This window comes from Molothrus aeneus, chromosome 29 (genome assembly GCF_037042795.1).
Source record: "Molothrus aeneus isolate 106 chromosome 29, BPBGC_Maene_1.0, whole genome shotgun sequence".
Taxonomy (NCBI): domain Eukaryota; kingdom Metazoa; phylum Chordata; class Aves; order Passeriformes; family Icteridae; genus Molothrus; species Molothrus aeneus.
The window spans coordinates 960194-981082 of NC_089674.1; the positions used below are offsets into that span (position 1 = coordinate 960194).

The 20889-nt window shown below is 59.3% G+C and overlaps 1 protein-coding gene across 4 annotated transcripts; it reads left to right on the plus strand.

Annotated features, from left to right (window-relative positions):
- Window positions 1–440: 440 nt before the first annotated feature.
- KANSL3 (KAT8 regulatory NSL complex subunit 3) lies at window positions 441–20041 on the plus strand. Of its 4 annotated transcripts, XM_066567422.1 has the most exons (21): window positions 441–684; window positions 1563–1733; window positions 2671–2761; window positions 3272–3457; window positions 3570–3701; window positions 4253–4369; window positions 4741–4842; window positions 4947–5018; window positions 5816–5890; window positions 6904–7061; window positions 7531–7594; window positions 8027–8227; window positions 8929–9082; window positions 11094–11171; window positions 12611–12799; window positions 14278–14356; window positions 15470–15630; window positions 16256–16368; window positions 17079–17301; window positions 17462–17586; window positions 19761–20041. In XM_066567422.1, exons 1-21 carry the CDS (start codon window positions 452–454, stop codon window positions 19761–19763), a joined length of 2727 nt encoding a protein of 908 aa, XP_066423519.1. In that variant the 5' UTR covers window positions 441–451; the 3' UTR covers window positions 19764–20041. The 4 variants fall into 4 exon arrangements, with proteins under 4 accessions (XP_066423519.1, XP_066423518.1, XP_066423520.1 ...); XM_066567421.1 differs by having other exon boundaries at window positions 17462–20041; XM_066567423.1 differs by lacking the exon at window positions 12611–12799 and having other exon boundaries at window positions 17462–20041.
- The last annotated feature ends 848 nt before the right edge of the window (window positions 20042–20889 follow it).

Here is a 20889-nt window from a genome sequence, read left to right on the forward strand (position 1 = left end):
GCACGGCGGTTGGCTCGCCGTGTCCGAGTGCCAACGGCGGGTGGCGGCGCGGGGGCTGTCACCGGTAACTGCGTCCCCGTGTCCCCACGCGGGACGCTCCGTGAGCCCGCGGGAGCGCGCAGTGCCCTGTGCGGGGGGCTGGATAAACCTGGAGTGTCCTTTCCCAAGGGGACATTCCTGGGGACATCCCAGGGACATTCCCCGATCCCCGCGGGTCCCTTCCCACGGGGACATTCCCAGATCCCCGCGGGTCCCTTCTCACGGGGACATGTCGCGGTCCCGCGGGAGCGCGCCGGGCGCGCGCACATTGAGGGGAAGCGGGAGCGCGCCCCGCGCACGCGCGCTGAGGGGAGGCCGGGGAGGCGGGAGCGCGCCCCGCGCACGCGCGCTGAGGGGCGGGCGGCGGCGGCGGCGCCGTGAGGTGGAGGGCGGAGGGGGCGGGGCTCCCGCCATGTCGCAGCGCGCCGGGGACCGCGATCGCGACAGGGAGCGCGAGCTGCAGTGGTCGGCCCGCAGGATGGGCACGTCGCTGCTGCTGCAGCTGTCTGCGCACGAGCGGGAGCTGGACCTGGTGTGCCTCGACCACAGCTACGCCAAGCCCTGGAGCGCGCACCCCGACGCCAGCGCCGCCCGGCCCGCCCGGCTCCTCTTCCTCACCCCGCGGAGGCACCTCGGCAGCGCCCCGTGAGAGCCCGGGCGGCGGAGGGGATGGCAAGGGGTGGGAGGGGGGAACTGGGGGGGCCTGTGGGCCTGTGAGGGGAAGGGAGGGGGTCCTGTGGAGTTGTGAGGGGATCTTGAGAAGCTGAGGGGGAAATTAGGGGGGTCCTGTAGGGCTGAGGGGCCTGTGAGGGGAAGGGAGGGGGTCCTGTGGAGTTGTGAAGGGATCTTGTGAAGCTGAGGGGGAAATTAGAGGGGTCCTGTAGGGCTGAGTGGCATGTGAGGCTGAGGGGGAGACTGGGGGGTCTCCTGTAGGGCTAAGGGGTTGTGAGGGGAAAGGAGAGGGTCCTGTGGGTCTGGGGGGAGCCGTTTGGGGTCTGCAGGGGTCTTGAGGGGTGGGGAGAGGCGGGGCTGTGAGGGAGGAGTTGGGAGGTGCTGTGGGGCTGGGGGTGGTCATAAGGGCGAGTGGGGGAATTGTGAGGGGGAAACTGGGGGCCCTGATGGCCTGGGGTGGGATCCTGATGGGTGAGGAGGGGCACTGAGGAGTTTCGGTTTGGGCTGTCCAGAGGTCTCAGTTTGTGCTGGCCAGGGGCCATGATTTGGGGGTCCAGGGGCTGTCGTTTGTGGGCTCCAGCAGTCTCAGTTTGGGGCTCCAGGGGCTCAGTTTTGGAGCTCTAGGTTTGATGATCCAGGATGTTTGGTTTGGGGGTCCATGATAGATTGGTTTGGGGGCCCAGAGGTCTCAGTTTGTGATGTCCAAGGTGCTTGGTTTGGTGCTCCAGGAGCTGGGTCAGTCCCACCCTGTGCAACCCTGGGAGCGCTGCCCAAACCCCCTGGGATCCCCCAAACCCCCTGGATGCCCCTGGGGTGCCCCATCCTTGCCCTGACCCCCGTGTGGGTGGCAGGGAGGCCGATGTCCCCATCGACGTGGAGACGGTGACGCCGACGCCGATGCCGCTGTACGACAACCAGAAGGCTCGGAGCGTGATGAACGAGTGCGAGCGGCACGTCATGTTCGCCCGCACCGACGCCGACGCGCCCCCGCCGCCCGACGACTGGGAGGAGCACGTCAACAGGTGGGGATCCGGGCTGGGAACGGGAATAGGGGCTGGGAATGGCAGGGAATAGGGGCTGGGAACAGGAATAGGGGCTGGGAACGGGAATAGGGGCTGGGAACGGGAATAGGGGCTGGGAATGGCAGGGAATAGGGGCTGGGAATAGGGGCTGGGAATGGGAATAGGGGCCGGGAATGGCAGGGAATAGGGGCTGGGAATGGGAATAGGGGCTGGGAATGGGAATAGGGGCTGGGAATGGCAGGGAATATGGGCCGGGAATGGGAATAGGGGCCGGGAATGGCAGGGAATATGGGCTGGGGATGGCAGGGGATGGCAGGGAATAGGGGCTGAGAATGGGAATATGGGTTGGGAGTAGCATGTCAACAGGTGGGAGTATGGGTCGGGAAGGAGAATATGGGCTGGGAGGAGCACGTCAGCAGGTGGGAATGTGGGCTGGGAATGGGAATGTGGGCTAGGAATGGGAGTATGGGCTGGGAATGCCATGCAATGTGGGCTGGGAATGGCAGGGGATATGGGAATATGGGGTGGGAATGGGAATATGGGCTGGAAATGGCAGGGGATATGGGAATGGGAATATGGGCTGGGAATGGGAATATGGGCTGGTAGGGAGGAGCATGTCAACAGGTGGGAATCTGGGCTGGGAATGCCATGGAACAGTAGGGAATATGGGCTGGAAATGCCATGGAATCCAGGCTGGGAATGGCAGGGAATATGGGCTGGAAATGCCATGTCAACAGGTGGGAATGGCAGGGAATCCAGGCTGGGAAGGCCAGGGAATATGGGCTGGGAGCGCCTGGGAATCTTGGTTGGGAATTCCAGGGAATGGGAATCCAGGCTAGGAGGAGCACATCAGCAGGTGGGGTGGCAGCTCCAGAGCAGAGGAAGCGGGAGTGGTTTGGTGGTTTTGCGGGTGACCCCGCTGTGTCTGTCCCCGCAGGACGGGCTGGACCATGGCCCAGAACAAACTGTTCAACAAGATCCACAAAGCGCTGCAGTCGGACAGGCTGGCCCGCCTGGCCAACGAGGGGGTGAGAGGGGCTGGGCTCCGGCCTTGCCACAGAACCTGGGGTGGTTGGGGTGGCCTTGAGGAACAGGCAGCTCTGGGCTTTGTGGTTTTTGTGGGATCATAGAATGTCCTGGGCTGGAAGGGACCCACATGGATCATCAGTGCAGCCCCTGGCCCTGCACACCCCAAAATCCAAAGGCTCCTGGAGCTCCGGCAGCCTTGGGGCCGTGCCCATTCCCTGGGCAGTGCCCAGCACCCTCTGGGGACAGAACCTTTCCCAAAATCCAGCCTGAGCCTGCTCTGGCCCAGCTCCAGCCATTCCCTGGGTCCTGTCCCTGTCCCAGGGATCAGAGCTTCCCCTTGGAAGTTCTGGATTGCTCTGAGGGTTCCCCTCAGCCTCCTCCTCAGCCAGATGTTGTCCTCACTCCAGATGTTTGGGCAGCCCACACTGACCTTTCCCTGGGGATGGGAGTGCAGTGCCACGCTCCATCTTCCTTCCCCTGAACTGTTTGTTGGGAATTCCTGCTTGCAGGCCTGCAACGAGCCCGTGCTGAGGAGGATTGCTGTGGATAAATGTGCCCGCAGGGTGCGCCAGGCCCTGGCCAGCGTCAACTGGGACACCAAACTCATCCAGTGGCTCCACACCACGCTGGTGGAGACCCTGAGCCTGCCTGTGCTGGCTGCATACCTGGATGCCCTGCAGACCCTGAAGGGAAAGGTGATAAAAGCAGGGGGAGGCTTGGCTGTCACAGCTGGCAGAGGGGAGAGGCTGGAATTGCTGTCCTGTGCTTTGGGTGTGTTTTCTCACTCCCCCCGGGCTCTGTTTGCAGATCCCCGCGCTGATTGACAGGATGCTGCTCTCCTCCACGGCCAAGACGGGAGCAGCGGGGGCTGAGGCGCTGTCCCTGCTGCTCAAGAGGCCCTGGGACCCAGCAGTGGGTGTCCTGTCCCATAATAAACCAGTGAGTGCCCTGGGGGGTGTGGGGGTCCCGTGGCAGCTTCAGTCTCCCCATGCTCTGCCTCTGTCCTCTCCCTGGGCTCTTCTGCCCCTGATTTACACCTGCTCTGTGAATGGAAGGGACCCACCAGGATTATCAATCCCACCCCTGGCCCTGCACAGACATCCCAAAATGCCACCCTGGGCATCCCTGCACAAACACCCCAAAATCCAAAGGCTCCTGGAGCTCCGGCAGCCTCAGGGCTGTGCCCATTCCCTGGGCAGTGCCCAGCACCCTCTGGGGACAGAACCTTTCCCAAATCCCACCCTGAGCCTGCCCTGGCTCAGCTCCAGCCGTTCCCTGGGCCCTGTCCCTGTCCCACGGAGCAGAGACCGGAGCTGTCCCTCAGGAAGGAGAGTCCCTTCTGTTGGAGAAATGCTCCTGGGTATCCTGAGGGACCTTTGGGAAGACAATTAAAGAGCTGTGCAAGATCCTTCCCTCTTCCTTGTGGGGCAGGGAGGCCTTTCCTGGGAGCGCTGCTGTCCCTGACAGGCTCCTCCTGTTGGACCTTGCAGAGCAAACTGCCCGGGTCCCCCCTGATCCTCATCGCGTCCTCCGGCCCCGCCAACTCCCTGTTCCCCACGTCCCGACGGCACCGCTTCTGGCAGTCCCAGCTCTCCTGCCTGGGAAAGGTCTGTGGGGCTGGATCTGTGGGGTTCTTCTGTGGGGCTGGATCTGTGGGGCTGGATCTGTGGGGTTCTTCTGTGGGGCTGGATCTGTGGGGCTGGATCTGTGGGGTTCTTCTGTGGGGCTGGATCTGTGGGGCTGGATCTGTAGGGTTCCTCTGTGGGGCTGGCTCTGTGGGGCCAGCTCTGTAGGGTTCCTCTGTGGGGCTGGCTCTGTGGGATTCTTCTGTGGGGTTCCTCTTTGGGGCTGGATCTGTGGGGTTCCTCTGTGGGGCTGGCTCTGATCTGTGGGGTTCCTCTTTGGGGCTGGCTCTGTGGCAGTCCTGACGCTGTCCCCAGCCCTGCTGGCTGTCCCTGACGTCCCCTTTCCCTCCCAGGTGATCCCCATTGCCACGTCCCTGCTGAACAATGGCAGCGGGGTGGGGGTGCTGCAGTGCCTGGAGCACATGATCGGCGCTGTCAGGGGCAAGGTGGCCGAGGTGAGGACAGCAGGAGGTTCCCCTGTGCCCCCTGCCCCCGGTGCCACCCTGGGCATCGTCCCAGTGTCTGTCCCAGCTCTCCAGCTTTGTTTTGTGTCCCACAGATCCACAACCACTTCTCTCACAAGCAGATCATCCTGATCGGGTGGAACACGGGTGCCTTGGTGGCCTGCCACGTGAGTGCCCCAGTGCTCTGTGTTCCTGGGGCACAGGAGGGGTGGGGCTCTGTCAGAGCAGCTCCAGAGGAGGCCACGGAGCTGCTCCAGGGCTGGAGCCTCTGGAGCAAGGCTGGGAGAGCTGGGAATGGTCACCTGGAGAAGGGAAGGCTCCAGGGAGAGCTTCCAGCACATTCCAGGGCCTGAAGGGACTCCAGGAGAGCTGGAGAGGGACTGGGGACAGGGGATGGAGGCACAGGACACAGGGAATGGCTTCAAACTGGGAAAGGGGAGATCTAAATGGGATTTTGTGAAGGAATTCCTGGCTGGGAGGATGGAGAGGGGCTGGGATGGAGTTCCCAGGGGATCTGTGGCTGGAAGTGTCCCAGGCCTGGCTGGAGCAGCTGGGACAGTGAGAGGTGTCCCTGCCGTGGCAGGGGTGGGATGGGATGGGCTCCAAGGTCCTTCCCAAACCATTCCAGGGTTCTGTGATTCTCCCAGAGCCCCTTGGCAGCCTCAGCTCAGGGATGGATTTCAGTGGCTGCTGGGGTTCTGTCTGTCCCTGTGCCCATTCCAGGGCCTGGCTTTGACCTCTGTGTCATGGGCCCTTTGCAATTTGAGTCATTTAATCACTGTGTTAATTACCAAGGTGTTGCTATTAAGACCTTAAGAGCAACATCTTGGTAATTAACAGGCAGGAGCCTGGCAGGAGCCTGGCAAAGCAGCCTTCATTCCTGGGATGTGCTGGGCTCTGGGGGTGCTGCCCTGGGATGGGATGTGTCCCTGCTGGGGATGCTGACTGCTCTCTCCCTGCCCAGGTTTCTGTGATGGAATATGTCACTGCTGTCGTGTGCCTTGGCTTCCCCCTGCTCACTGTGGACGGCCCCAGAGGGGTAAGGATCAGGTGGAGCTGCTTAAAGAGCTCTGCTTGTCTTTTTTTGTGGAATGGTTCCTGGATACTTGGCTGATTTTTGGGGGGAATGTGGGTGTGACTGTTGTTTGGAGCAGCTGTTGCTCTCAGAGGAGGGGCTGTAGCAACCCTGGTGGGATTCTTGATCCATGGGCTGGTGTGAGGATTTTGTCACCTTGTGCTCTTGGCTTGTCTCTGCTGTGGTGGGGTTTTGGAGCTGCTTCCTGGGGGCCTGGATCCATCATTATCCAGGGCCTGGATCCATCATTATCCAGGGCCTGGATCCATCATTATCCATGGCCTGGATCCATCATTATCCATGGCCTGGATCCATCATTATCCATGGCCTGGATCCATCATTATCCAGGGCCTGGATCCATCATTATCCATGGCCTGGATCCATCATTATCCAGGGCCTGCATCCATCATTATCCATGGCCTGTGTCCCTTGTTATCCATGGGCTGGCTCCATTATCCGTGTCCTGTGTCCCTCCTTATCCCTGTCCTGGCTCCATTATCCAAGTCCTCTGTCCCTTGTTTTCTGTGTCCTGTGTCCCTTGTTATCCATGGCCTAGCTCCCTTATCCCTGTCCTGTGTCCCTCCTTATCCCTGTCCTGTGTCCCTCCTTACCCCTGTCCTGTGTCACTCTTCATCCCTGTCCTGGCTCCCTTATCCCTGTCCTGTGTCCCTCTTTATCCCTGTCCTGGCTCCCTTATCCCTGTCCTGTGTCCCTCATTTTTCTGTGCCATTTCCACGGAGCCCACATTTGTCCCTTTTGGGTGTGACTGGACAGGGACTGGTGATGGCCACAGCCAGGCTGGGGAGTGGCTCCTTGCAGGGGCCGTGGAATTCCATTGGAGAGGCTCCATTCAAGGCTCCATTTCCTGCAGCTCGAGCAGGGTTTCCCTCTGGCCTCAGCAAATCCCGTTGGGCCTCACCCCTGGGAGCTCCTCAGCCCCGTGCTGGGGCTGCAGCTCCATCCCTGCCCTGTTGCAGGATGTGGATGATCCCCTCCTGGAGATGAAGACCCCGGTGCTCTTCGTCATCGGGCAGAACTCCCTGCAGTGCAACGTGGAGGCCATGGAGGATTTCCGGGAGAAGATCCGGGCGGACAACAGCTTGGTGGTGGTGGGAGGAGCAGATGACAACCTCAGGTGAGGCTCTGCCAGCTGGGCTCTCTCCTCTGGGAATTCTGGGCAGCACCTGGGCATGCTGGGGATGCCAACCCCAAATCTGGCGCTGGAACAAGGTGGGAATTGCATGGGAATACTTCAGACTTGTCTGTGTTGGGAATAACTGCTGGAAAAACTTGTATGGGAATGGGCCTGACCTAGGGCTGGGCCTGGTTTAGGGCTGGGCTTGATTTAGGGCTGCACCCAGCAGTACAGAGGAGCTTTTGGAGCATCACAGGAGTCAGGGATCTCTAGCAGTGAAAATCCATAAAGGAGAGGAAAGAAAGAAACCTTAAACTGACACTGGGTGCGAAGGCAGAGCTCTGAAATGTCTGATTGGCTTTGCAAAATGCTTTGGGGAGTTGCAGAAAGGATCCTTGTCCTCATCAGGTGAAGGATGCTCGTGGAAAAGTGTGGATTCCCACCTGGTTTGGTGCTTTTTTTCCCCTAGGATAAGCAAAGCCAAAAAGAAGGCAGAAGGCCTGACCCAGAGCATGGTGGACAGGTGCATCCAGGTACCCACAGGGATCAGGAAAAGGAAGGAGTCAGTGCTGGAGTGTCCCAGGTTACAGCAGGGATGGGCTGGATTGGAGGGAATCTTCTCCTCAGGGGGGTTTGGAAGGGAGGTGTGGGATCCCTGGGGGTGCCCCTTAACCTGAGCAGTTTCCTGAGTGTCCCAGCACATCTGCTTGGGGGCACAGCAGCATTTTGGCAGAAACCACTGTGGTTTTACCCACAAGTCCTAAATCAGTGCTTTGTGAGCTTCACTGAGAAATCTCCATTCTCTCTGTGAGCTTTTGGGGATTTCCTGCAGAATTCCCAACCCACAGAGCCTTACCCATGTGTCCCCTTGGGAATGCCTCATTCCCTCGCTTCGAGCTGTGGGAGATCCATTGCTCAGAGAGCTGCCCAGCACTGAAGCCCAGTGTTTCTCCCAAAATTCCCAGGATGAGATTGCAGACTTCCTGACAGGGGTGCTGACCCGGGCCGAGAGCCACTCGGGCTCCGAGCCCCGCGACCTGGATGCTGAGAGGAAGAAGAAGCCCCGTGAGTGCAGCAGGAGGGACCTGTCCTTCGAGCTGCCCGAGAGGAGCAGCAGACCTGCCTCCCCTGCAGCCAAAGTGCCAGCCTCACCCTCAGGCTCCGAGGTGGGGGCTCTTCCCAGCCTCATTCCAGCTGGGGGTGTGCAAAGAGGGGGTTTTGTGCCACCAGAATCTCCCAAATCTGTGCTGAGCTTTGGGAGTGAGGGGTGAGAGGATACCCGGGGGATGTGGCCTCAGGGAAAGGTTTGGATGAGAGATTTGGGAAAATTAAATCTCCCAAATATGTGCTGAGTGTTGGGAGAGGGAGTGAGAGGATACCCGGGGGATGTGGCCTCAGGGAAAGGTTTAGATGAGAAATTTGGGAAAATTAAATCTCCCAAATCTGTGCTGAGCGTTGGGAGTGAGGGGTGAGAGGGTACCCAGGGGGATGTGGCCTCAGGGGAGCTTTAGACGAGAGATTTGGGAAAATTAAAACCCCCAAATCTGTGCTGAGTGTTGGGAGAGGGAGGTGAGAGGGTACCCAGGGCCTCAGGGGAAGTTGAGATGAGAGATTTGGGAAAATTCTCTCATGGTTGTGAGGCTTTGGAACGGGCTGGTGGAGTCACCAGCCCTGGGATGTTCAGAGCCCAGCTGGGTGTGGCTCTGGGGGACAGGGCTCGGTGGTGGCCCTGCTGCTGACAGTGGCTCTCGATCCTGAAGGTCTTTCCAGCCTTTAAACCCCCCAGATTCTCACGGTGAGGGCAGTGAGTGCTCAGGGCCAGGGCTGCCCCGGCAGACGTTGGCTGAGTGTCCGTCTGTCCCAGCAGGACCTGTCCAGCGTGTCCAGCAGCCCCACGTCCAGCCCCAAGACCAAGGTGGCCGCGCTGGCGCTGCCCAAGCCCAGCCAGGTGGGCCCCACGCAGCTGCAGAGGAGGCAGGTGCCGAGGCCCGACACCGTCCTGAGCCACAAGCAGGCACAAGGTAACAGCTCCCTGCAGCTTCCCCACCCTTCCAGCTGCTGCAGTTTGGGCTTTTCTCTCTCTCTCTTGACCTGTGGAGGTTTTTGTTTTCTCTGTGCTGTGCTGAATTCCAAGCTCCCTGTGGCAGCTTTCTCTGCAGCTCAGCGCCTGTCAGTGCTGGAGGCTTGGAACTGGGTTGGAAATGGTGTTTCTGCAGCTTGTGGAGCCTTGCTGCTGTTGGGACTGGGAAGGATTTTCTCTCTGGCTGAGCCTGTAGCCGTGCTCTGATCCTTTTGGGACATCCTGGCCTGGTGTCTCCTTCAGGGCTGCCTGGGGAGACTCTGAAGGTGCTCAGGAGATGGTTGAGGCTGCTGAATTGAGGTGGAAAATGTGGGATTTGGGGAGTTCCAGAACCATCCTGTGGAAAACCTGCTGTGGAGAAGGAGCCAGCTTAAGCTGTGGGGTTTTGTGGTTTTTGTTGAAAAGCTTCAGTCTGGTGAACTTTGGGAGTTCAGGGAGTGCTTTTGTGGCTGAAGAGCCCTCCTGGCAAATCCCAGCAGCACCTGGGGGATGGCTCTGCATCCTCCCTTCTCTCCTTGCTGTGCTCAGGGCAAATCTGGACAGGTGTCACCTTCAGCAGTGACCCTGCAGGTCCATCATTGTCACCTGCAGCTGTGACCCTGCACACCCATCATTGTCAGGTCATTGTCACCTGCAGCAGTGACACTGCACACCCATCACTGTCACCTTCAGCTGTCACCCTGCACACCCATATTGTCACCTTCAGCAGTGACCCTGCAGGTCCATCATTGTCACCTGCAGCTGTCACCCTGCAGGTCCATCATTGTCACCTGCAGCTGTGACCCTGCACACCCATCATTGTCAGGTCATTGTCACCTGCAGCAGTGACCCTGCACACCCATCACTGTCACCTTCAGCTGTCACCCTGCACACCCATATTGTCACCTGCAGCTGTCACCCTGCAGGTCCATCATTGTCACCTGCAGCTGTGACCCTGCACACCCATCATTGTCAGGTCATTGTCACCTGCAGCAGTGACCCTGCACACCCATCACTGTCACCTTCAGCTGTCACCCTGCACACCCATATTGTCACCTGCAGCTGTGACCCTGCAGGTCCATCACTGTCACCTGCAGCTGTGACCCTGCAGGTCCATCATTGTCACCTGCAGCTGTGACCCTGCAGGTCCATCACTGTCACCTGCAGCTGTCACTCTGCAGGTCCATCATTGTCAGGTCATTGTCACCTGCAGCTGTGACACTGCACACCCATATTGTCACCTGCAGCTGTCACCCTGCAGGTCCATCATTGTCAGGTCATTGTCACCTGCAGCTGTGACACTGCACACCCATCACTGTCACCTGCAGCTGTCACCCTGCAGGTCCATCATTGTCACCTGCAGCTGTCACCCTGCAGGTCCTTCCTGGCTCGAGGATGGGCTCCAGGGGGAAGCTGGAGCTTGGCTCTGCCTTCATTCCTCAGCCCAGGGACTGAAGGGTTGTGTTCCTGAGGGAGGCACTTCCCAGGGGACACAGGGGACACAGGAGGAGGCTGTGTCAGGACCAGGACAGGATCTGTGTCCTGGTGCCTGGTTTGATTGGGAATAAAAGCAGGGGTGGTAATTCTTGGTGCCTGGTTCTGTCAGGAATGCTGGGATTGATTCCCAGTGCCTGGATCTATCAGGAATGCCATGATGATTCCTGGTGCCTGATTTTCTCGGGAATGCTGTGGTGATTCCCATCTGGAGCTGCTCAGGGCACTGCTGGCTCCCATCTCCAGCTGCTCTCAGGCCCTCAGTTCAGCCCAGCCCAGCCCAGCCCAGCCCAGCCCTGCCCTGCTCCTCTCAGCCCTGTCCCACTGGCTGTGTCAGGCTCTTTGTTGGAATGAGCCATCCCAGGATGTGCTCCCATGGCTGGATCTGTCCTGTCCAGAGCTCTGCCTGCTCCAGGGTCCCCTCTCAGTGTCCCCAGAGCCAGGTCTGTGATTCTGTGATTCTCTCTGATTCATTTCAGCTCAGTTTGCTGCTTTTCTGAAACAAAACATGCTGGTGAGGAAAGCTCTTCCTCCTGGCACCTCCTCATGTCTCTTTGGTGAGTATCTCCTCACTGCTCTCTGCCTGTCTCTGTCCTTCTCTCTGTCTCTGCTGCCTTCCTCCATCATCCTCCTCTTCCCCTTCCTCTGGGGCTGTGTCCCCAGCGTGTCCCTGCTGTGTCCCCTCGTCCCCTGCTTTGTGCTTCTCTGCTCTTTGGAGCTCCAGCCCAGGGCCCTCTTTGCCAGCAGAGATCTCAGGCTTTGCTGAGCTCCTCCTGCCCCCATGGATAAATCTCAGGCTTTGCTGATGGATCCTTGATGGCCTTGGGAAGGTTCTGATGGACCCATGATGGCTTTGGGAAGGTTCTGATGGACCCATGATGGCTTTGGAAAGGTTCTGATGGATCAGAGATGGCTTTGGAAAGGTTCTGATGGATCAGGGATGGCTCTGGGAAGGCTCTGATGGATCAGGGATGGCTCTGGAAAGGCTCTGATGGATCAGGGATGGCTCTGGAAAGGCTCTGATGGATCAGGGATGGCTCTGGAAAGGCTCTGATGGATCAGGGATGGCTCTGGGAAGGCTCTGATGGATCAGGGATGGCTCTGGGAAGGCTCTGATGGATCCACGATGGCTTTGGGAAGGCTCTGATGGATCAGGGATGGCTCTGGGAAGGCTCTGATGGATCAGGGATGGCTCTGGGAAGGCTCTGATGGATCAGGGATGGCTCTGGGAAGCTCCCAAACTGAGCTCCCAGGGGACACAGAGGGACACCCCAGGGTCCCTGCCCGTGCTCTGAGGGACACCTGGTGCCCATGATGTGCCACTCGCTCCTGCCTGGCTGCTGGCCCTGGGCTGGGGCTCTGGGGCCTGCAGGGCTCTCCTGGATGCTTTGGATGCTTTGGGGAGCTGGGACTGTTGGGAATTCTCAGCACTGCAGGCTGGGGCCGGGGGCTGTGCCCCAGTGGTGGCAGGTGTGGCTTGGCAGGCTGTGGCAGCTCATGGCCGTGTCCCTGGGCTGCACCTGGGGCTCCTCTGTGCTTTTTGGGGTCACCCTGGCCTCGGGGAGCTTGTGCTTGGGGCAGGGAACTCTCAGCTGTGGGGTTTCTGCCCCAGGCCCTCGCAGTGTGGGGTTTTGGGGGCTTGGCTTTGCTGCAGCAGCTCCTCGGCTTCGCTTGGTGCCTCTCCAACGCTGCCCAGCTCCTGCAGGGGACCTGGGGCATCCTGGGCCTGTGCTGGAGCTGCAGCTGAGCCCTGACCCTCTGTGCCTGCAGGCCCTCACCTTGTCCCTGCCCAGCCAGGATTTCGGGGTGCAAATGCCTCTGTGGGGCTGAGGCAGCCGTGCAGAGCCAGGGCAGCCCTGGCAGCTCTGGGGTCTCAGGGGGTTCCTGTGCACAGGAGCTGGGCAGGCTGGCACAGAGGGAGCTGTGCACGGGCACCTTCCCCTCCTGGCACCCCGAGCACCCTGGGCACTCCAAGAGCCCCTTCTGTGTCCCCCAGTGGCAGCGGCCCCCGAGCACTCGGAGGGGGCTGGCAAAGATGATGTGAGAGTGCAGCTGAAGAGGCGGCAGAGCCCCAGCCCGACCCCTCCGTGCACCAAAACCTCCAAACGAGCCAAAATCAAGGTGACCATTGTGTCCCACGGAGATGCCACGGGCACCGGAGCAGCCCTGAGCACCCAGGCTGAAAGTGAGTTGGCACCTGGCTGTGGCACCTGGCAGGGCCTGCTGGGGGGGGAGCTGTGCTTTGGCAGGCCTGGCTTTCCTTAGTCCCGCTTTCTCCTGAGCCCTGCTTTCTCCTGAGCCCTGCTTTCTCCTGAGCCCTGCTTTTTGGAGGATGTAGCTGCAGGGAAAGGTGGAGACTCCAGCTGTGAGTGGCTGGGGGGGACCTTGGCAGGAGCCTTGGAAACAGCCTGGAGCTGGAAGGGGATCCTGCACCTCCCTCTGCTCAGGCACCTTCTTCTGGAGGCCTGGAGCTGCTGCTGGGAGCAGGATGGGTGCTGGTGCTGCTGGGAGCTACTGGGAGCAGGATGGATACTGGTGCTGCTGGGAGCAGGATGGATACTGGTGCTGCTGGGAGCAGGATGGATACTGGTGCTGCTGGGAGCAGGATGGATACTGGTGCTGCTGGGAGCAGGATGGATACTGGTGCTGCTGGGAGCAGGATGGATACTGGTGCTGCTGGGAGCAGGTTCTGGTCCTGCTGGTCCTACTGGGAGCAGGGTTCTGGTCCTGCTGGTGCTGCTGGTGTTACTGGGAGCAGGATGGATACTGGTGCTGCTGGGTTCTGGTGCTGCTGGTGCTGCTGGGAGCTGGGTTCTGGTGCTGCTGGTCCTGCTGGACCTCTCTCCACGTTCCTCATGCCTGGACCCCTGAGGGATCATGGTGAAGTTGCTCCCTCTGGAAGAGTTCTGTGCCCTCCTGATCCCCCACTCTGCTGATCCCCCTGGGCTGGAGTGGGGCAGGCACCCCTGGGATTCCCATCCCAGCAAATCCCAGCTCCCACCCTGCCTCTGCACCTGGAAAATGCCCAGGAAGAGCTGGTGGGCTCCATCTTCCTGCCACAAGACACAAATCCACATCCTTCTGGAAGGTTTCGCTTCATCTTCTGGCAGCTTTGAAAACCTCTGCTTTCCAGAATCAAAATTTTTTTTTTTTTAATTTTATTTTTTAATTTTCCAAACTTTACTTCTTTCCACAGAAAGGAAATGAGTTGCAGAAGTAAACATGAACCCAAACAAGGATTGCCTCTTTGCCAGGAGCAATGCACAAGGAAGGAATGCAGTTGTACCCCCCAATGCTGCAATAAACAAATGAACAAATTCCGTGACTTGTCGCATCCCTGTGTATTTTGTAAAGTGTCTTGAAGCAAGAATCCTTACAAAATCACCCAGATCCCATGGAACAGGAGGGGATTTGTGGAGAGAACCTTTAGGAGAGAGATTTTCAATTGGTGCCAGGGGCCTGAGGTTCCTCGGGGATTTCAGGAGGTGATTCCTTCCCTCCTGCCTCTGGAATTCCATATTTCGTGTGTTCTAACTGGATTTTGCTCCTCCCAGACTGGGATTCCTGCAGAAGATGCTCTGGGAGCTGGATGGGTACTTGGCCAAGGGGGATCCCCGAGGGTTTGTGGGACAGGAGCTGAGCCTTCTCCTTTTTGTTTTGCAGTTGTCTCCGGGAAGCCGCTGCCCCTGGGCCAGGCCGTGCCCAGCACCAAGGAGCTCTCGGGGCTGCTCTCCACCCCCAAGTGAGTGGGAATTGGGGACTTTTGGGGTCTTTCTCTCCTGCACGTGGAGTTTTCTGGCATGGGGGAGGCTCTGAAGCTCCTGGAAGCTCCGTTGGGCCCTGGCAGTGGAGGTGCTGTGGCTGTGTCTGCTGTGCCTTCCCAACCCCAGGTTTGTTTATCTCTGTCTTTGTGGTGGCTTTGGCAGAAATTCTGTCTTTAACCCTTCCCTTCTGGCACCTTTGCAATACAAAGAACATTTTTGTTGCAAGGACAGGGGAGAGGAGCCTCAAAGCAGCTCTTGAAGGGCTTGAGCTGTGCACTGTTGGGGTGTAAATCTCACATTGACACCTTTTGTCCATCCTAAAATGGAAACATTTTCAGGCTTTGGGGAGCTGGGCTCTGGCTGATCCCGTTCCCAGAGGAGCCATGGAGGTGCTGGACAGGGCTCAGAGTGACCTGGGACAGGGGGAGGTGTCCCTGCTGGTGGCACTGGGTGGGGCTTAGGGCCCTTTCCAACCCAAACCATCCCAGGATTCTGGGATCAGGGTTGGAGAGGAAGAAGAGCTGGTTTCAAGTAAATAAAATTTATTTTATATATAAAATATAAATAAATAAATAAATAAATTTTAAATATAAAATATAAATAAATATATATATAATATAAATCATACATATATTATATATTATATAAATATATATTTACATATATAAATATATATTTTTATATGTATATAAATATATATGAACATATATAAAAATATATATGTTTACATATATAAATATATAAATATATAAATATATATATAAAAATATATAAATATATAAATATATATATATACATATATATATATATAAAAAATTTAAAAATATTTATAAAATTAAATTTTAAATAAGTAAAACATGGTGTTTAGGCAGGGACAGTGCCCTGCAGGCTCAGTGCCTTTGGGGCAGGGTGACTCTGGGAGGTGAACACAGCCACCAAATTCTCTCCCACTTTGGAAATCCATGGATTTGGCAGCTGCCCTGGAAGCTTCTCCTGGAATCGATGATTTTTCCCAGCCCTGCTGTGCTTGCCCAGCTCAGCTCCCTCAGCCCTGTCCCAGCCCTCAGCGGGGTCTCTCCCTTCCCTTTCAGGCTGAGCTCCAGCGCCGAGGCCTCGCTGAGCCCGGCCCAGCCGGGCATCCCCAGCAGCAGCGGCAGCCCCAGCTCCGCCCCCAGCGCCTTCCACGCCCTGCAGGGCCGGCTGGTGGCCGGCAGCAGCCACGGCCTGCCCGCCCAGGGCCCTGCCCTGCCAGGTACCGGGGACAGCTCGCAGGGGCTGGGGCAGCCTCTCCTCACCCTCCCGGCCTGCCTGGGCTGGGCTTGTGTGGGAAACGGCAGCACCCCAAATCTGCTGTGCTCCACAGCCACCCCTCTGGGGCTCGGCAGGGACATGGGGCTGGGCCAGGGGGTTTGGGGTGGCATTTGGGAAAGGGTCTGTCCCCAGAGGGTGCTGGGCACTGCCCAGGGAATGGGCACAGCCCTGAGGCTGCTGGAGCTCCAGGAGCCTTTGGAATTTGGGGTGTCTGTGCAGGGTCCCAGGGTGGATTTTGGGGTGTCTGTGCAGGGTCCCAGGGTGGATTTTGAGGTGTCTGCAGGGCTCTCAGGGTGGATTTTGGGGTGTCTGTGCAGGGCTCCCAGGGTGGGATTTTGAGGTGTCTGCAGGGCTCTCAGGGTGGATTTTGGGGTGTCTGTGGAAGGTCCCAGGGCTGGATTGGATGATCCCAGTGGGTCCCTTCCCACTCAGGACATTCCCTGATCCCATAATCAAGCTGTGGGAGGATCCCCAGGTTGAAGAAGAGCTCTGCAGCCCCAGGACAGCCCTGGAATTTGGTGCTGGTGACCCCTCCCAGGCTGACCTTGTCCTTCCCTGGGTTTCAGGAGCAGCCTCTGCCAGCAGCCTGCTCCAGGGGCTGAGCTTCAGCCTGCAGGACATGGGCACCAAGGCCTCCAGCCTGGCCCCCAGCGCGGCCGCCGCCGGCTCCCCTGTGCAGGTGAGGAGCCCCTGGAGAGCCCCCGGGGCAGGGGAGGCTTTGGGGGGCAGGGGGAGCCTGGGCAGGAGATCAGGGCTGGCTCTGGGTGCTCTGAAAGGGCTCTGGGAGGAGCTGTTTCTGTGCAGGCAGCCCCAGACTGCTGAGCTGGCAGGGGTCAGTGGGAAAAGCCACACTGGCACCTCTCAGGGTCCCACTTTGTCCCACTCAGAGTTCCAGGGACAAATCCTCCAGGACCAGCCCTGCCTGGAGAAGTGTGGGACCCCCAAAGGTTCTGCTGGAGAGGGGAGCGGCCATCCCAGCCTGGCCTGGGCCTGAAGAGCTCAGGGGTGGGACTTGGGAAAGGGTCTGTCCCCAGAGGGACAGAGGACAGGGCTGCCCCTGTCCTTGCAGAGCTCAGCCTGGCCTGGCCCTGCAGGAGCTCAGCTGTGCCCTCTGTCCTTGCAGGGCTCAGCCTGGCCTGGCCCTGCAGGAGCTCAGGGCTGCCCTCTGGCCCTGCAGGATCTCAGCTGTGCCCTCTGGCCCTGCAGGATCTCAGCTGTGCCCTCTGTCCTTGCAGGGCTCAGCCTGGCCTGGCCCTGCAGGAGCTCAGGGCTGCCCTCTGTCCTTGCAGGGCTCAGCCTGGCCTGGCCCTGCAGGAGCTCAGGGCTGCCCTCTGGCCCTGCAGGAGCTCAGGGCTGCCCCGGTCTCAGCCGTGCCCTCTGTCCTTGCAGGGCTCGGCGCTGAAGGCCCCGGGTGCCCTGCAGAGCCTGGCTGCCCTCAGCACCGACACCGCGGGCCCCGTGGTTCGCACCATCCCCGTGGCCGCCTCGCTGGCCCTGGGCGCCTCTGCCGGCGGCAAACCCACGGCCATCCAGCAGCTGCTGAGCAATGGGGGCCTGGCCAAGCTGGCCAGCAGCCTGCCAGGGCTGGCCCACATCTCCAACCAGGCTGCAGGTGAGTGAGGGACACACAGGGAGGGAGGAGCTGCTGGTGCCTGGAGCTTTATTCCCAAAGCTCCTCCTGCTCTGTGCTTCCCAAGAGGCCCCTCTGAGCCCTGTTTGGAGGTGGCCTCCACCATGCCTGTGTCTCAGGGACGTTTCTGTGTGCTCTGCAGGCCTCAAGGCCCCGGCCACCATCACGGTGACGCTGCGGGGACAGCCCGGCCGCGTGGGCACTCTGAGCCAGGCAGGGCTGGGCACAGCTCAGCCCCAGCTGGAGGAGCAGCCCCAGGGCCCTCAGGTAAGGGGGACACCTCTCCTTGTCCACCTGGGCAGCTCCTGGCCCTGCCAGGTGTGGCTGTTCCATCTCTGGGGTGTAAGGAGGGGGTGGCAGGAGCCAGGGCATTGTCACTGTGTCACTGTTCAGGTTTGATTGTCCTCGATACCATGGAACTGTGGGATGGTTTGGGCTGAGAGGGACCTCAAATCCCACCCAGGGCCTTTTTTGGGCTCAAAGGGACCTCAAATCCCACCCAGGGCCCTTTTTGGGCTCAAAGGGACCTCAAATCCCACCCAGGGCCTTTTTTGGGCTCAAAGGGACCTCAAATCCCACCCAGGGCCCTCTTTGGGCTCAAAGGGACCTCAGATCCCACCCAGTGCCACCCCCACCACAGCAGGGACACTGTCCCAGGTTGGTTTGGCTCCTGCTGCCCCAGACCTGACCCTGCACCCGTCGTGTCCAGGAGTTTCCAGGCAGAGTCCTGGCTAAATCTCAGGATTTTGGGGTTTTCTTCCCTTGACCTTCCTGGGTCTCTTGCATTCACTGAGCTCAGAGCTTGCAGCCCAGAGCTGGTGCCCCTCAGGTCAGTGGGCACAGGTCTGAAATTCTGTGTCAGAGGCAGCTTTGGTGCTTTTCAATCCCCCTCAGAGCTGCTGTGCTGGTGTCCCTGTCACCTTGAAACCCTCTGGACACCCAGGAACAGGCCTGGCCCTGCTCTCCAGGCTGAGGCCATCCAGGAAGGGGTTAATTTTTTGGATCCTGGCTTCCCTTTACAATGCTGAGCTTGTGTGTTCAAGGCTGGGCTCAGGCCGTGCCAGGGCTGCTCCAGAGCAAACTGAAAGCAGCTCTGGCAGGAAATGAGGCTTTGCTCCTAATTTTAGCCCTGACATCAGCGGGGTTATGTAACCTTCCCAAAGGCCTCAGCAGCAGCCAGAGCTGAGATTCCCCTTGCAGCTCCAGCTGAGGGCTCTGCACAAGCTGGGATTTAAATCTGGGGCTGAGCTGTGCCTTGGGGTGGGCACTTCCCTTGGCATCCCCCGTGGGCATCACAGGGATCTCCCCTGGGAGGAGGGTGAGGAGGAACCTGAGGGTTTGTGTGGCTGGGAGGTGAGAATCAGAGTAAAACTGGGTTTATCTTCTCACTGAACTGGGACCTTGTGGGGTGTTTGTCCCTGCAGCGTGGGGACAGCCACAGCTCTGTGTCCTGCGGTTCTGCAAGGCCTGGAGCTGGCCTTTGGGTGAGGATGGTGTGAGAGGAGCTCCCAGCGCTTGGGGGCAGCAATTCCTGTCCCTTCCTGAGCTCTCCCCTGCCAGGGACACAGATTTTAGTCACAGCCTGGGCAGCCAGGGCAGGCCTGAGCTGTGGGGGCCTGGCCTTGCTGGGAAAGGTCTCAGCATCCTGGAAGGGACTTGGGAGCCCATCCAGCCCCACCAGGGGCAGGGACACCTTCCCCTGCCCAGCCTGGCCTTGGGCACTGCCAGGGAGCCTCCAGGGCTGCCCTGAGGGGTCCGGCTGGGCAGGGACCCCAGAGCCCAGGGAGAGACCTGAGCAGGGAGAAACTGCAGGGAGAGAGGAACTCCTGGGGGATCTGAGCAGGGAAATGAATCCTGGGGGATCTGAGGAGGGAAATGAATCCTGGGGGATCTGAGGAGGGAAACACTTCCTGGGGATCTGAGCAGGGAAATGAATCCTGGGGGATCTGAGGAGGGAAATGCTTCCTGGGGATCTGAGGAGGGAAATGCTTCCTGGGCACCTGGGAATGGAGCAGCCCCAGTTTGGGTGCTGGATCTGGGAGCAGCCCCAGTTTGGGTGCTCTGGAATGGAGCAGCCCCAGTTTGGGATCCTGGGGTCTGGGTGCCCTGGCACTGGAGCGGTTCCAGTTTGGGATCCTGGGGTCTGGGTGCTCTGGAATGGAGCAGCCCCAGTTTGGGATCCTGGGGTCTGGGTGCCCTGGCACTGGAGCTGTGCCAGTTTGGGATCCTGGGGTCTGGGTGCCCTGGCACTGGAGCGGTTCCAGTTTGGGATCCTGGGGTCTGGGTGCCCTGGCACTGGAGCTGTGCCACTCTGGGCATCGTGGTTGCCCTGCCTGGGCTGTGCCGTGTTGGGGATGAAGCAGGCTCAGGGTGGGGGCAGTTCTGCAGCCCAGGGTGGGCAGGATGTCCCCAGAGCCCTGACCCTGTCCCCTTGTCTGCAGTGAGCGCCCCGGAGCCCCTGTGCTGTGGGAGGCCAGGCTGGCAGCGCTGCCTGGCTGTGGCAGTGCTGAGGCTGCCCTGTGCCAGCCTGGGCACCCCACGGTGGCACCTGGCCTGCAAGGCACCTCCAGGACTCTTTGAGGACACTTTGGGGACACTTTGTCCCTGTCGCCCCACGCTGTCCTGGGGGCTGTGGGGACCCCCAGAATTCCTGGAGGGTGGGAAAGGGGGGGGTGTTTTTCTGGGTTTGTTGCTGTTTAATAAAAAATTCCTTTTTTTAAAATGGTTTTTTTTTTTTTTTTTTTTTTTTTTTTAATTTTGTTGTGCTTTTGGACTGAGTTTGTGGCTGTGGCCACTCTGGAGATGGTTTTTGTTGGGGGTGGATTTCGTGAATGCTGAAGGATGGAGGGACAGAGCAAGGAAGGATCCATGGAAGGATCCACACTGGGCAGCTCCCTGCAATAATCTGAGAATCCTGGAATTTCCTGAGTGGGAAGGGACCCACTGGGATCATCAATCCAGCCCCTGGCCCTGCACAGACACCCCAAAATCTGAGCTTGGCCAGCCCTAGGGCAGTGCCCATTCCCTGGGCAGTGCCAGCACCTTCTGCAGGAAGAGCCTTTCCCAAAACCCAGCTTATTCCCAATTCCTGTCCCAAACTTGGCCTGTCCATGGATTCTGTGCTCCCTCCACGCTGACCCACAGCTCCTGCTCCCCCCGAAGCTGTCACAACCCTGGGGACGAGGAGGTGCCACCGTCCCTGTGCCCTGCCTGCTGTCCCTGCTGGTGGGGACAGAGCCTTGGCTTGCTCTGGAACGGCTCAGGTGGAGCTGCTGGGGGCAAAAATCACCTGGAGGGAAAAAGGACCCAGAGGCACAAAGGACCTGGAGGGAACAAAGCACCCGGAGGCACGAAGGACCTGGAGCTGTTGCTGGGCTGGTTCCCAGCCGGACTCGTGGCTGCTCCATGGAATTGCTGCCATTCCCCCACAACTGAGGTGGAAAACTCCTCCTTCCCTCCCCACAGAGGATTCTCAGCCCCACGGCTCTGGGGTCAGGGAGAGGATCCCCCCCAGCCCTGCCCTGATCCCAGGAACCGAGGACACCCCAAACTCTGCCAGGAACGTTTGTT